General features: G+C 37.8%; 1 protein-coding gene across 1 annotated transcript; it reads left to right on the top strand.

The window, feature by feature from the left end:
- Positions 1 to 506: 506 nt before the first annotated feature.
- On the top strand, positions 507 to 15917 carry LOC104269767 (UDP-glucose:glycoprotein glucosyltransferase 2-like; the record flags this gene model as incomplete). Its single annotated transcript, XM_009868523.1, has 10 exons — positions 507 to 554; positions 2987 to 3072; positions 3906 to 4020; positions 7362 to 7493; positions 9078 to 9242; positions 9642 to 9765; positions 9844 to 9942; positions 11305 to 11399; positions 14220 to 14426; positions 15786 to 15917. Coding segments are annotated over exons 1-10 (1203 nt in total), but the record flags the coding sequence as incomplete, so codon positions are not given.
- Positions 15918 to 17178: the final 1261 nt, after the last annotated feature.

Genomic DNA, 17178 nt, shown 5'->3' with positions numbered 1-17178 from the left:
CACCACCTTCATTTTTTTCATATTCAATCTAAATCTACCTTTTCTTAGTTTAAAATTACTACATGTTGTTCTGTCACTACTGCTGGTAAAGTGCTGTAGTGGTTTGACCCTGTCTGGCAGCCAGGTGCCCACACAGCTGCTTTATCACTCCGCCGTCTCAGCTAGACAGGGAAGAAAATATAACAAAGGGCCCATGGTTTAAGGACACGGAGATCACCCACATCTACCGTCCCGGGCAAAACAGACTCAACTTTTGGGAAATTAGTTAAATTTATTAAAACACAATTCAGGGAAGAGTAATGAGAAATAAAAACAGATCTTAAAAATAACGCCTTCTCCCTACCCCTCCCTTCTTCCCAGGCTTAATACCAATCCCAACTTTATCTACCTCCCCTCCCCGAGTGACAGAGGGGGACAGTGAATGGGGGTTGCAGTCAGTTCATCCAATGTTGTCCCCACTGCTTGTTCTTCTTCTGAGGGAGGACTCCTCGCTCTTCTCCTGCGCCATGTGGGGTCCCTCTCGTGGAAGACAATCTCCACACACTTACTCCAATGTGAGTCATCTCACAAGAGACAGTTCTTAACAAACTGCCCCAACATGAGTCTCTCCATGGGGTGCAGTCCTTCAGGGGAAACTGCTCCAGTGCAAGTCTCCTGCGGTGTCACAAATGTCCTGCAAGCCAATCTGCTCCAGCATAGGCTTCTCTCTCTTCTGCGGGCTACAGGCTCTTGCAGCAGCCTGTGCTGTGGTCACAGCCCCCTTCAGGCATCCACCTGCTCCAGCATGGGGTCCTCCATGGGCTGTGGGTGGACACCTACACCCCATCACCTCCATGGGCTGCAGGGGGACAGCCTGTTTCACCATGATCTTCACCGTGACCTGGAAGACTCTCTGCTCCAGCGCCTGGAGCATAGCCTCCCCCCACCCCTTCTTCATATATTCTCACTCCTCTCTCTCTATGCCAGTTGTTGTGTCATACAGTGCTTTTTTCCCTGCTTCTTAAGTATATTTTCACAGAGGCGTTCCTCTCCTATCATCCCTGCTGGACTCAGCCTTGGCCAGTGGCGAGTCCTTCTTTAGAGCCAGATGGCATTGGCTCTATCAGACTTAGGGGAAACTTCTAGCAGCTTCTTGCAGAAGCTGCCCCTACAAACCCCCCGCCACTGAAATCTGGCCAAGCAAACCCAACACAATGCTTTCCTGAGTGTTGAAAGACCACAGTAAGGTTTTCCTGGAGCCTTCTCTTCCTCAGGCTGAACAACCCCAACCCTCTCAGCCTTTCTTGATAGGGCAGTTGTTCCATCCCTCTGATAGTTTTTGTTGCCCTCTTCTGGACCCATTTCAGCAGGTCCATGTCTTTTTTGTGCTGAGAACTCCAAAGCTCAACATAGCACTGCAGGTGGGGTTTCACCAGAGTGGAGTAAATGGGCAGAATCACCTCTCTTTACCTGCTGGCTGCGCTTGTTTTGATGCAGCCCAGGATGCAGTTGGCTTTCTGGGTTGCGAGCTCACAGTGCTGGCTCATGTCCAGCTTTTTATCCACCAACACCTCCAAGTCCTTCTCTGCAGGGCTGCTCTCAGTTGATTTGATACCAGAGATTTCCTTGGCACAGGTGCAGGAGCTTGTGCTTGGCCTTGTTGAACCTTGTGAGGTTCACGGACAGAGTCCCGCTTCTCAAGCTTGTTCAGGTCCCGCTGAAAGACATCTTGTCCCTCAGATGTGTCAGGCACTCCACTCAGCTTGATGTCATCTGCAAATTTGCTGAGGGTGCGCTTAATCCCACTGTCTGTGTCACGGATGAAGACAATACTGGTGCCAATATGGACCCCTAAGGAACGTGGTTTGTCAGTGATCTCCATCAAGACATGGAGCTGTTGACCACTACCCTCTAGGTCTGACCGTCCAGCCAATTCCTTATCTACTGAACAGTCCATCCATCAAATCCATCTCTCTTCAATTTAGAGAGAAGGATGTTGTAGGGGGAGGCAGTGTCAAAGGCCTTACAGAAGTCCAGATAGATGACATCGTAGCTCTTCCCTTGCCCACTGATGTAGTCACTCCAAGTGACATGAAGTTCAATATATAAAACGACAATCAAGACATAAGCAACGTGTAATAAAAAAAATGTATATTTATAATGAAGTGTAAGATGTCTATAATATGAAGTAGATTGCATTATGTATTCAAAGTTAAATATTGACATAGATGTAAGAGCTATGTTGTAGAAATCTACAACATATTGTTGAACTGTAATCTCAGAAGGAGGGAGTGTTCAAAATTATTAAAATTATTCTGATAATTATTCTGTAATTTCGGCTACTCTAGCAAAATTATAATAAATTTTAGGGGAGTTACAGTGCAAAGCTGAATAAAAGACGTACCAATGTCATAATTAAATCTACATAAGGATAATCTACCTATGCAGATGGATCCCAGTTTTAGATTCCGTACATGCCTGAAAACTCTGATTTTACACTTCAAGCTACACTAAGTGGAAGAGTGAATAAAAAAGATATGTGAGACACAAAGGAAAAATTCTTTGCCAATGCTCTATTTTTTAATTAAAGGTTTAAGTCAGTATGTTCTATATATTTATTTGAGTTTGGTTTTTGCAGCAGGAGGGTTAGTTGAAAGAAGTCATAGAAAAATCATCATTAGATCCTTTGTAATTAAATATCAAGCTCATTAATAAAAAAGTATTGGCAGAGACTCTTCAAAGAAGAGTAGTGATATCACTTGGTTTGACGTTCCATAAACAATTAAATCCTATTTTCACTATTTGGTCCAAATTCATTAATTCTGAAGTTACTTTCATTTATGCTCTTAATGGTTATTTTGCAATGAATGCTCTAGGAAATTGAAAACAGTTGGGGCACACGGTTCCTTTGGAAATTTCTATTCTTACCTTTGCTTTTATGTCCGGAGAAAACTAAAAACACACATTAAGAATAAATGTAGCTGTAAAACATGTTTTCTCTTCTTAGGTACTTTTTGTTGATCCTATCCAAGAAGACACAGGTGATTATATGAAACTGGCAGAATTATTCTATCACCATAATGTACCACTTAGGTAAGGAAAACTGAAAGTCTTGAAGAAACATGTTAGAAGGTTACTTTGCTGTTTTCTTTTTCATCTATTGTGCTAGGCAAAGATGTGAATTCAAATGAAGTTGATAACGTTCTCATAAGACACATTAGTTACCCACTTGTGGTCAGACTCTGAGCGTATTACTTACTCTTAAGGGAATAGGTTGCAAGTGAGAACATACCTGAGCATGTGGAAAGTGAACAGGAAAAGTCTGATAAAAATTATCTTCTCAAATAGTCCCGCTGCATGGCCGTGTGAGGTTGCATTCTAAGGAAAATATTCTGTAAGTAAAACATGATTTGAGGGCATTATTAAGTTGAGTTCTTTCACCTAATTTTGTTTTTACATAAATATTTAAAGACCAAAGTGAGATTATCCTTACCAAGTTCTGAATTTCTAAAAATCAGTTGTCTGAGTCTGAGCCAATTATCGTCCTTTGCCTGATTATGTCCTGAACATCTAACTGAACAGTTTTATACAGATATGAGAGATTTTGTTGTAATAGTTATAAAATATTTAATGTGAGATGGCTACCCAAATAAAAAGCTGACTTTCTAAATCAACTCTTTGAATTATCACCTGTAAACCTGAAGGTCTTCTGAAACATGGGCTCAGCATTGCAGGTTGTCTTTGGCATGTAGTAGCCCTCACGTATGGCAAAATCAAGAAATCACGTTCTTGTAGCAGCTCTGATGGAGCTCTACACTTTGTGGAAATAATTCCAAGATGTGCAACGTTTTGTATAGCAGAGGCAAGCTTTACATCTCTGTGATACTCCTTTAGAAAGAATGTAAATCCCTTGTTCTGTCTTACAGTTTGCCTCCTTTTGAAAGCTGGCATAATTTTTTACAGACTGCTGCGTATTGGACATGGCCCAGTGCTGTCATGTGTGTAGTCAGGAATAGGCAACAGCTTATACAGCTCTATTTCGTAGGTGGCTGCGACTATGTAATCCATTATTAAGTGGGTTTGGATCCGGTAGGGATCCAAACCTGTAGGTTTGCTAAAAAGTTGAGTAGCTGCTTCTCTAGGGATTTTTCATGGAGGAGCTTTTTTGTACCCTGTTGTTCATTTCTGATTCATAAAACCGTCTGGTTTGGGCCATCTTCCTCCTATTCCTTTCTCCCCTTCTACAAGCAGGCTTCATGTCTCAGGGCAGGGGGTGGAGGGGAGGCCATCTATTCTTCTGAGAAAATTTAATGAGATCACACAGTGGAAGGCTTGGAAATCCTTAGAAGCATTCTGATGGCTTTGTGCTCACAGATTTCCAGGTGACTGGCAGAATCCGCCTTCCTAGTCTTCATCTCTTAACGCAGGCAGCTGTCTTCATGAATAAGTTTGTATTTCTCCCCTTAGAAATCTGTATGTTCTAGCTATGGATGTACACGTGCTCTGTTATACTTAAGGCTCAAGAGAAGGATCTTTCTTGGTCTTTTCCTAAATCAGCTAAGACATGGAGCTGACTGTAATGATCAGAAGTCCTTTCCAGTAGTTTAGAAAAGACCAAAATGATCCTTATGTATTCTCAGCATTTAACTTGAAATATCTTCAGTTTAACTCTCCTGGGTCTTCAGTCTGTGAAGGACTTGGTGCTTTAGTGATGGTGCCATTCTCTGCAGTTTGTTTCACCAGATTGTCTCATTGCTCAAAGCCTTAGTTCCCTGGAGGAACAGGATCTTCACATCAGTATCTTGGACTTCTGGGGATTTTGGAGCATGTGCCAACTTTCAGTGGCATCTTCATGCGTTATGTGTGTAACTGATGATGCTCAGTTTAATCAACATGTTATTTGTAGACAAACAAGTGGCTGTTAGGTTTGCATTTCCCCTGCTATTGTAGAACACCAGTTCTCTCTTATGCTTTATGCTGTAAGGATTGTATTGCCTGATCAATCCGTTTGGTTTTTTTTTCATGAAAACAGTGTCAAAAATACATTTCTCTAGGAGTTTTCTGGGCCTTTTTTCCTCTCAAACCTCAGATTTCTAGGGCTTTTTTCATTTAATGGAAATGTAGGTAATTGTAGAATATATATTAACAGAACAGAACAGAAATTAAGTCACCATAGAAAGTGAAAAAAAAAAAAAGGTAAGAGAAGGGCTAGTAAGAATGGTGTATATTGATGACAGGATGTCAAAACCCAGCATGTCTACATGCAACTACTTGAGACACACATTTCACACATTTCAGGAAAAATAAAAGACAGGCATTGCCCAGACTAAAACAAATACTCAAGCCATGTAAATGGAAGGAATATAAAGAAAGTGACAACCTTCAGACAGATGAGGAGGGAAAGGGATGTAAGTAAATCCTAAATCCTTAATTACGGTCGGCCTTAAATGGTAGAAAAGGCACATCCAAAATCAGGACATGATTGGTAACCTAAGCATAATCTAGGAGACCTGATGAAGGCTGCAGAGCTGGTATCCTCCGTGTCACCACTCACAGTCACGGCGACACCACTGAGATACAGATGTTTTTGACCCTACACGCTGGATAGAATTCTTGAATGCAAACATCTTTTTCTTCTCTGTCATTATTGGAATGTGTGTGAACCTGGTGTTATCTTGAGATCTATGATGTCTTTTTGTTTGTTTGTAGAATTGGATTTGTTTTCATTCTAAATACAAAAGAAGAAATTGATGGAAATGAAGATGCTGGAATAGCTCTCTGGAGAACTTTTAATTACATTGCAGAGGAATCTGACACCTCTCAAGCCTTTACCTCAATAATTAATGTTAGTTCTTTCACAAGAAATCACCTTTTTCTTTGTTAAACTTACTACTTTTCTATACAGTTAGGATTTTGCTACCTTGTGACAATGCAATACATTGGCATTTACGTTGCTCGGAAATATTAAAAACATAGATAGCATTAATATGCTATAATATGATTTTCAGAAATGCTTTCCTTCTCTGGAAACCAACTTGCTTTTGTCATCTTATCTGTCTACAGGCTTTCTTCAAGAATGTAAAAAGGTAGATGCATGCCTTACAGCTTTTAATATTTTTGTGTGAAAAATGATTCTATGTTATCTGTGTTAATGTGATGTGCCTGTCTTTGTGTTCTGTATCTCTTGGAGTACAGGCATTTTAATATCACTTTCGCAGTTCTATAAGTTTTGAAAATCCTGTGGATTTTCTCTAGTGTAGAAGGTGAAACAGAGTAAGATAAGTTCTTTTTTGGTCATGCTTGAGTTGCTCATGGGTGTAGAAAACATAAATAATCCAGGCTTGCAGCTTAATAAATGAAACATGTATCTTCTGTAGGAGAATACAGGTTCACATAAAGGCAGGAATTTTAGAGATGAGATATGAATGGAGGAAAATAAAGTGAGCGGTCTATGTGAAGACTCTGCAGGCACAATTATATCAGAGAATATGATATTAATAGCTAAAATCTTTTCTTACTTTTGGTTTCTATTGTTTTATTCAGTGCGTAGAAACTTGGAGAGCTTAAGATAAAAGGACTTTAACTAACTAGGAGTACCTTGAAAGAGAAATAGAAACACACAAATCTTAGGAGCTGATGTGCATGCGTGACTATTGTCCATGACAAGATCACAAAATACCAATTTAGAGTGGGCTTTTGAAAATGTTGTGTTCCTCTGTTTACTTTGTTTCATAATATACGAAGGACAGGATGATAAATATAATTAAAAGGAAACAAAAATAGAATGAATAAAATACAAGTTTGAGATATTGAGAGCTATAGAGAGAAATGTATTGTTCATAATTTGAAAATACATGGATTGAATAATATTCACTTCACATTTCTTTTGTATGTTTGGTGAAAGTAAAAACATCTTATGCTATGAAATAAAATAGCGTTGATAAGGAAAAATTGTTGCTCTAGGGAAAAGTATCACTGAGTGATTCAGGCTTGGCTTCATCCCATATAGATCCAGGTAACTACCAATGGTTAGGTAGTTTATAGAAAGATTCAGATTCCTTCCTTAATCAATGGAGAAAAATAAACTTTCACATTCATCTCACAAAAGTGTATTTCCTTTCCCATGACAGATTTAGACTAAAGGTATAACAACAGATTAATCAGAACAGTGCTCTGATGAAAAATTGTATGTGCCATGATGATGATTACTAAAGCACTATGAAAACTACAATAAAGACAATGTGAAAGTAAACCCATATAAAATTTACTAGCGCACTATAAAAAGATATTTACTTTATTATTTGCTTTTCGTTAGTTTTATTGAATTATGATCAACAATTTATTACATTTTTGTTCATTTATTTCTGTTAAAATTTTTACAGATGTACCATGAAGTTAAAGATGGAAATGTTCTAACAGTAAATCATGTGAAAGGTGTTCTTCGAAGCGAATACCCACATGCTGATGTTCAGAGTATACTAGATGTTCATTCTGAATACGATGAAGGGAGGAAGGTACGTTGAGAGCAAAGTGGAAAGAAATTCAACAGTACATAATTTATTGCATTTGCTAAGCTGAAAGATTGCTGAATGTTAAAGCAAGTAAATATGGTATCTTTGAGTCAAATTTTAATTCAGCCATCATTCAGTCATTGTCAGAAACGTTGAAAGGATTTCTATGTTAGGGCTCTCACATCCTGGTCCCCATCCCTGGAGGCATTTAAAAGACACGCAGATACGGCGCTCAGGGACATGGTTTAGTGGTGCACCTGGCATCGCTACACTAATGGTTGGACTCAATGATCTTAAAGGTCTTTTCCAATCTAAACGATTCTATGATGATGTTAAATTTTACCATTGCCTGGTGCATTCAGGAGTACAATATTTTTTTTTCTATTAAGCATGTCAAGAGGCCTCTCTTGAACTGCAGAAGTTGTTTAGCTGTGTCTGCTGGGTGACGAGCTGAAGCCTGTCTTTTGGGCAGACCATCATTTCTTTTAACTGTGCTCTCTGGTTATAATTTCCTTTGGAAAGACAGCTATAGATTTTGATTAAAAGGCTGTGGAGAGGACATTTTTATCTATAGTTGATTATGTAGATTTTTTCTGCTAAAATATATATAAAAATACCATTTTCCTTCATGTGTTTTCAGCTGTGTCACCTCTATATCTTGTGTTCCTGACACACACCATTCATTTTATTTCCTTTTAAATTTTTTAATAGAATGTATATTATGTTCCTTTTAAAAAGTGCATCTGGGCATCCAGAAAAAAAAAAAAACCAAAAAAGGTGCTGTTTGCCTTACTCTGCTTGTTTCTCACTGAGTTGCATGGAGGCTTCATATAGAAGAGCAGTTTGAATGTGCCCTGGAAACAGCTGCATATACTTCGGTGGGAGGAAAGCATCACATAGGAAATAATAACGGAAGAAAAATTGACAGGCAACAGGGGGAAGACCCCTGTACAAGCAGGGACAGTAGTGGAGATCAGGAAGGAGACAAGAGTGGGCTGACAGAAGGACGGATGCATAGACACTGCTGTAGATTTTGTAGCCATCCAGAAAGTAACACTGAACGGAAATAAGAGGATGCACTATGGGAAAGGGGAATTACTTACATTTTTGTTTCTATTTATCTCGTGGAATTTTCTCTATTTGAAATAAAAATGAGCTTGTTGTTCCTTCTTCTCAAATCAAGCTTGGCAACTGAAGGTAAAAGTCTTTTGAGGTTTTTGGGGGGCAGGTCTAGGTTGATCCATGTGAAACTATCACTGTCTTAAGGTCGTTCTCCAATGTTATTAATATTTCTTTGTTAGGAATGTTAAGCAAAATAAAGTAATATTTCTCAGCAAGGTGATAAAGCAGAAGTTTAAAACACCGCATAGAGATCTATCATTTCTTTTCTCATTCTATTTGAAAAATGAGTCCCAAGTGTCCCATTCGGTTTCCAAACATTTCCTGTTTTGACCCTGCTACTCATGAGAAGGTGTGACAGTGAAGATTGCTTGGAGATTAGATTTCGTTGTCTCTTGATATTAGTTTCATTTCTTGCTACAGTCAGCCACAGTCTATTTAATTCTGTGATATTTCTGATATGATCAGGCAGGAGCAACCTTTTATAAAAAGACTGGCCTGGGTCCGTTGCCTCAAGCTCTGTTTAATGGCGTGCCCTTTAACAGAGAAGAGATGGATGCTGCAGAGTTAGAGACAGTTATTCTTCAGAGGATTATTGATGCCACTGGCTTCTTCCAGAGGGCAGTCTTCATGGTATGTTTAACATTTCTGAATGAATGCAAGATGAAATATTTGGCAGTGAATTGTTTGAGTCGTGTTTATGTTTATTTTTTTTATAATGAGGTGGCTTGAAATTAATATTATGACTGAAATGACGTTGTTACGTGGTTTTGAAACAGTATATTTAGTTTATACAAGACTGAAGAATCAGCTAAACAGATAGTAATTATATGGAATTTTCCAACCAGAAACTGAGAATGATCTGCTCGTTGCAAAAATGTCTGTGTGACACTTTGAGATACTATTTTTTGACTTGACATTGTCCGTAACTTGGTGTATATAGAAGCTTTAGTCTCACCTGAAAGATGTACAAATATCTTTGTCTTGAAAGTATGAAAATACAGATTTTTTTTCTTTTTATTTTTACTACAGGGTGTGTTAAATGATCACATGAATGCAATGGATTTTCTTATGGATCAACATAATGTAGTTTCCCGTACAAACCCCACTATACTTGCAGCAGAAAGAAGATACATACATTTCAGATCCACATCTGGTAACTACTTTTGTCAAATTGGCTGTTGTTATGATTATCCTTTTTTAAGTCTAACGTGTTCTATTTTACATTTCACAGTGCCATTTGATGTGGAAGACTTCTCTACTTTCTCTTTTTTGGACTCACAAGATAAAAGTGCTGTAATTTCAGACAGCATGAAGTATTTAACAAAAAAGGGTATATTCATTTTCTATATGAGTTATATGTTACATATTTATGTTACATATTTTAATATATGAAGCTTTTTCTATGGAAAAGAAAAAATATATATTCTGATGGATTGTCACTCATACACTTTGTCTTACTAAGACTCACACTTTTTTGTACATTTGAAATATTTTTTCATGTAAAATATTCTTATTGATTATGCAGGCACTTTCCCTTGGAGTTAGAAGAAATTACAGTTACAACAGCAGGGGCATAATACTACAAGGAATTTTGCAGTAATCTGTACCTCGTTAACTTCTAGGAGTTATCACTTAACAAGTAGTCCTTTACATCAATCCGTCAAGGAACAGAAGAATTCTGTTAACAAAGTGCTTTTCTTTCAGTAATTTTTATGTGCTATTAACATAGTTTTCACTTACTCCGTTATCAGAAAGAAACAACATATACTTAGATTTCTTTAGAATAAAATTACTTGAGTCTCTTTGATCCTCTGTCTACACAGACAGGGATGTCCTAGCTAGTTGTCAGATAGATGATGACTGGCTTTCAATCTGCAGGCTCATATCTAAGTTTCAGATCTCTTGTGCAAAACTCCTAACCTTTAAGTTGGAATCTACATTTCAAATCTCTGTCCCCAGTGTGTTTCTCTAGACTGCAGCAACACTTATTAGTAACCTCTTCCTAGAATCTCCCCAGAACCTTGTAAAATCCCCGTCTGTATGTATTACCTTTTCAGGGGGTATATGATACACATGAGAAGACTGGTAGTCTTTGACAGATAATTTTACAAAATTCTTCATGTACCGTTGCTTTTCTATGCAAAGTAAAGAACAGGAGGCTGTAGACCAGGAAACAGAGAAAATTTTCTGCATATACACCTGTATTTTACTTTCTTTGGACTGTATTTGGTATACTCCTGTTTGTGTGGAGCAGTAAGTTTTGTCCTGCCTTTGGCTGAAGGAACCTCTCTGTGCTGCCAGGGGAAGTGAACGGCCTAACTCATGCATTCTTGTAACTACTTAACTTCATTTCTGGCTATGTGACCAGCCCCCATCAAATGTTCACAAGAAACCTCTGATAAAGCAGGTCTGGTTGATTGCAACTAGCTCATTTTCAGGACTGTCTTGTTTCAGTGGTGCAACAATAGATTGGCTCTTTTATTGACTCTCACATATCACCATGATAAGTTACCTCCTAGGAATTTTCAGTTCAGAGGGCAAAAGATTTTTACCTGGCAAGATTAGTCTTATAGTTGAAGTCAGCAGTCAAACATACACGTAAACTTCAAGATCTCAAACAGAATTGATTCATTAGTCATTACTCGTGAGAAGATGCTCCAGAATGTAAAGCAGAATTATTTTTAATTTTCAGGTGAGGATGCATTATACGCTGTTACTATCTGGATTATTGCTGATTTTGATAAGCCATCTGGGAGACGACTGCTTTCTAATGCCTTGAAACACCTGGTGAGCCTGTGCTTTCATTTTGCTCTACTCTCCTGCAGCACTGGCATCTTACAGGCCTGCAAATTATCATGTAGTTCATGGATTCCTGACACAGGAGATAAGCTATGGCGCTGTACATTAAAAGGGTGAATTTCTCCCCCATTACAGACCTTTTTCCACAAGGTAAACTGGCATGTTACCTGGGCCAGGGCCGTTAGGATAATGCCCGTTGATGTGAACTATTACACAGTGTTCTCCTGTATCATACGGCATAGCTGTGGCCATGAAGTGACCGTTTTTCCACGTACTGTTTGTATGCTTCTGAGACAGATTAGAATTTTTTTGGTGTTTTAATATGCTGGGAGGGTCATCCGTATATTGAGTTTGCTTATTTTTAAGTTCTTTGGTATTAATAACAGCATTTCAAGTATACAACTGTCACATGGCTATAAATTTCCAAAAACCCCCTCAGTTCTGAGTAGGTTAGAAGAGTAATTAAACTGAAAATGGGAAAACATCTAGATGTACTAATCAGGAATGAAACAGGAACCACCCCAAGGGAATTATGAAATTGATACATTGCAGGGAGTCTGTGATACCAAATATGTCTTAAGAAGAAGCCTAAAAAACTGCAAAGTGGAATATGCAGTACGAGTCCTTGTTACAGAAAAACATTTTATTTATCTGACTGCTAGATCTGTGACCCAATCTTGACAGGTGTATTTCCTCTGTAGTTTCATTTTTTCCCCCTTTAGTGGGAAAAATATGCCATAGATCCCAACTGAGATGTGAGAACAATCTGGGCCAAGTCCTCCTGTGTTAGTGAGGAGAATCCAGGAAGAACATTAGAAAAAGCCGTTCTGAGTAAGTTTTATTGGATCTTTTGTGAAATAGCAGTTTAACTGGTTATCTTCATTGGGATTCATAGATTTGATTTAGATAAACTTTATGTACTGCTTGGCCCAGTGATTTCTGAGTTACATTAAAAAAAAAAACCCACACACTTTTTGTCTTGTTGTCAAGTCCACTGATTTGTGTGGAAATTCTCTATTCCTTTGCAGTCCCTTTTGTCTGTCAGGTTAGATCTAGCAGAATTTCTGATAGGTGCAGAAATGGCACGGGCACCTCGTGTGCTGACTTGTCATCAGCATTTGAAGATAAGTGTGCAAGAATCTGGGAGGGGAAGTGGCCGAAGGGAGCTCACTTTTAACTCTTCCAGCTCATATACAGTGTTTTGAAAACTGACATTGTATTTTTACTTCATTTGAGAAAAATAAAAAGATGTTTTAGCTGGAAGAGACCTCTGGAAGTGATCTAGCTCAGCCTCCCTCTCAAAGTGGGATTACTGCCATTGTTAGAACAGGCCAGCTCTCAGTTTGTCTGAAGGAGTCCTGAAAAGCTCCAAGAGGGTGACTCCGTCCCCTCCCTTGACAATTTGCTCTGGTGTTGCACTGCCTTCCTGGTGTATATTTTTCCTGCCAGGACATAATTTGTGATCATTACCCTTTTTTACGCTATTTGCTGCTACCAAGAAGAATTTGGCCCGGTCATGTTTTTCACTCCCGTTTCAGTAGCTGTTGGTTGCTATTAGGGTTCTCTGTAGCCTCCTCCTTGCCAGACCAAGAGAGCCCAACTTCTTCAGTGCCTCCTCACAGGCTCTGACCATCTCAGTAGCCCTTTGCTGAAGCCTCTCCAGCATCTCAGCATCCTTACTGCACTGTGGGGACCAAAACCAGGCACAGCAGTCCCAGTGCAGCCTCAAGAGCAGCAAGTAGTGAAGAATTAGAAGTTAACTCTTGCTTGGCTTGTCATGTGTCTCCTACTCTAGCCAAGTATAGCACCATCCTCTTCTCAGTGGTGCCCAGTGACAGGACAAGGGGCAATGGTCACAAACTGGAAAACAGGAGGTTCAACTTAAATATAAGGAAATTCTTCTTTACTGTGAAGGTGACAGAGCGCTGGCACAGGCTGCCCAGAGAGGTTGTGTAGTCTCTTTTTCTGGAGACTTTCAAACCCCGCCTGGACGTGTTCCTGTGTGGCTGCCCTAGGGGATCCTGCTCTGGCAGGGGGTTGGACTAGATGATCTGTAGAGGTCCCTTCCAACCCCGACCATCCCGTGATTCTGTAATTCTGTTTCCTTTTCCAGCGAGAGCACGCTTCTCAGGAACATTTTGAAGTACACATTTTCAAGCTTTTCAAAGAAGTATTTTAGCAGAACTTTCCTCAAGGGCTGTAGTTTAAAGTTTGCTGTTTAAATATGTTGAAAACTAGTGTTTTCATTCCTTATTTTCATATTCTTTCCTGCAATAGTTTATTTACCTTTTCTTTGATAAGCGATACTTATTTGATCCTACCTGAGAATCATCACTCTCCCTAGTAAAACATAAGTAGCATAAGTGGCATCATTGCTTTTAGCAAGTGAAACATTTGCCTGCTGATTAAAGTGATAAGTGGATAAATTTACTTGTATTTATTTTATGCTTAGTATGATAGTTTTTGAAGAATAGAAAAGCATCTACAAAACCAATTCTGAAGTCTAAATGAACACTTGTATATTTCCTTTCTTAAAAATACACTTCTACAATATTCTGAAAAGGCAATCACTCTATATAAAAAACTCCTTCCATTTAAAATAAGCATTACAGAATAAGTAAATCCTTACTAATAACATTTTTACTTCTAGTTCTGAATTAAGCACCGATGTATGTTTTCTAAAGACAAATAGCTGCAAAAAAAATAAATACTTCAGGGCATTTCACAGAGTTGTAATTGATACGAATACCTCACGTGACAGCAGATGGAACTGTAAAATTGTGCATTATTCTGTATTTTTCCTTGCAGAAAACAAGCAGTCATACACGAATTGGGATTTTGAACAATCCTTCATCAAAAATAGAGGAAGATAACACCGCTGTTGCGAGAGGAATTTTGGCTGCTTTTCTAACCCAAAACAACAGCAACTTAAAAAGCTTCCTAAGTAAACTCAGTAAGGAAGAGACAGCAAAATCCCTTGCTGCTGGAGCTAAAATCACGCAATTCCTCATCCCAGTGAGTGCAAACTAAGTTACACTACTTTCTTTTGCATTTTATGTATATCTTATTGTAGGGAGTTGAGAGTAACAGTGTTTGACCAAACACTGTGAAATTCTTAACTCCTATACAGTTTTTGCTCAAGCAGATTTTGATTTTTAACAACTTTTATGTGATGGAAAAATACAAAATTTCTTTGAAGTAAAGGAAGAAAACATGAGAGTACTTCAAAATACAGAGTACAAGTATAGGATTATTGAGACCAAAATGAAACTATTTTAAATTTTTGATGTTTTACATTTTTTTTAGCTCTCTTAATTAAAGTTACAGTATTAATATTTGTCAAGAATTAAGACTTTGGAGTAACTGTTTTTACTTTGCAGATGTGTTTGTGAGCAGTAATAGGCACAGGCTGTAGTGGTTGAGGTTAATGAGGATTGTTTACTTAAGGTGTGTTTCTACATGAATTCATTACTTTGAAATACAAATGTTGCTGATTTTGAAGTTCACATATAGAGTGGAGCTTGATTATCAAGTAACAGCTGCAAGCTATGTTCTTGTTTCAGAAGGAGCTGGAAATTGTAGTATTTTTAAATAGGAAGACTTGGAAGACGAAGAGAACTCTCTGGCACCATATCGGAAAATTAATTAGCTGGTTTGGGTCATGCTCCTATTTCATTGTCTAATAGATTTCGAAAGTCATAAGGAGAGCTAATTAAGCAGTGTATGCATGTTACTAATTTACTTGGTTATATTAATTGTATCTGAATGAATCTATTTGCTTGGTCTGTATATTTCTAATGAAGAAATACTCATTGGTAGAGATTAAAACAGCAGGGTAATTCTGTCAAGTGAGGCACAGTGCTGCTGTGAGCATGCCAATGTTCCAGCATTTTTTTTCCCACTTTGAAGAATGACTTATTCTGTGTCTTACTGAACAACATTAGCTTCCCCAAAAACACATTTAATCTGTATCCAGTCACCATGTTAAAATGACTATCAGGTTTTTAGAGAATTAAGAATTTATTTCTTTTATATCTTTTTCCTAGAAGTGAGAATACAGTTCAGTTGATACCAGAGACTGTTTTTTTTCAGATCTAGCTGTGTGCTGGATCGTAGAAAAAGTGCTTGACTTTGGGTTGAGCTTCCCTCTCACAGTTATTCACAGTTGCCTGAGGGTAAACCTGCACACGAGCTGGTTGGGAGACCATGGCTCCACACCGACAGTCGTGGACTGATACCAAAGCTGAGGTAGTTCACATTTCCTTTGGATTCCTGCTTACCACATAACCTGAAGAAAACCTGTGATTACATCAGCTGTTACAAAATACACTTTTCTGAATCATTCCAACTTCTCATGCTTTGCCTTCGCTTTAGGGAATGGACGGTGATACTTTTGAGAAGAAGTACAACACTTTAGGACTGGATTTGATTAAAACCCACCAGATGTTCTGCCAGGAGGTTCTTAAGCTGCTTCCTGGGCAAACGGGTGTTATGTGCAATGGCAGGGTAAGCAAGAAATTAAGTTGTTGCTCAATCTTATTGTTAGGGGTTTTTTTGCTTCATGGAACTTTAATTCCAAGCTAAAGAAGTTGCATTATATTGCTTTTCCTCTTATTTAGCTTGTTATTAGACAGCAATGTTTGCCTTGGTTTTTATTTTATTTTTCTCTGTTAGCTCCATTCCACTGATGCTACTATGTGTGCGTGACGTTCCCACAGCTAGTTAAGAGTTAATCTGAAAAAAATTCTCTGAATAGGTTAATATTTTATGCATTATTAATGATACTTGAGAATAAATTTTTTATCCTGAAATTACCTCTATGATTTACACATTTAAGATAGGATAAACTGCTGCAGGTATAATAAAAAATAAATTACATTGACTAGGGTAGTATTTCAAGCTCTAAACTCCCATTTTTATAAATACTAAATTGTTCTATAGTCTTAATTTTCAAATAAAAGTCTAGTAGTTCTGTTGTTTCAGTTTCTTGTATGTATATTCTGAAGCCAATAGCCTTAATTACAGTGTGGCTATAGATGAACTGTGATTAAGAAATGCAATATTGGGTTCAATATTTACTACTTGTTAATAACGACAGTCAATACCTTACATTATAAATACAATTTATTCAAACTACTCTTTGAGTTAACTCTTTTCTATTTTCTATTTATTGCTCCATGATTAAAAAGAAGAGGAGATACTATGTAGGCATTTCATTATGGGGAACTCTTTCAATTCTGTTATTACTTAATTTTGTGCATCCTAAATGGCTTCTAAGATACAATTAAAACAGAAAACAATTTTGCTGATGAAGCACGAAAGAATTGTGTTGGGTTTTTTATGTGAACCCCTATACCTGCGTATGCAATGTTATATTATAAATGCTTATTATTATTTTCTATGCCTAAAAAAGCTCAAATAACATCATAGTTTAAGTCTAGAGAAAATAGATTTTTTTAAAAAATACTTGATTAAATTTGATAATTCTATCTTTTTGAAAGTGTGTTTTCACTTTAAAAGATTATTTTTTAAAGTCATGGAGTATCCTTCATTTCTATCCTTACTATTTCAGCGCTAAAGCTTTGGTTTTATGAGCAAGTTTGGTTTTTTTAATCGTGACTTCTACAAAAGTAATGTGGTATTTCATAACCACACTTTGAATTTATCTCTCATGCATCATTAATATTAATAAAAATATGTAAAAGTGGAATTTTGTTAGATAACCTCTCATTTCTATTTAATATATTCATCAGTGACCTGGATGAGG

Source organism: Apaloderma vittatum, unplaced genomic scaffold (genome assembly GCF_000703405.1).
Source record: "Apaloderma vittatum isolate BGI_N311 unplaced genomic scaffold, ASM70340v1 scaffold33744, whole genome shotgun sequence".
Lineage (NCBI taxonomy): Eukaryota > Metazoa > Chordata > Aves > Trogoniformes > Trogonidae > Apaloderma > Apaloderma vittatum.
Note: the sequence above shows the minus strand (reverse complement) of the source record. Positions and strands in the feature narration are given on the sequence as shown.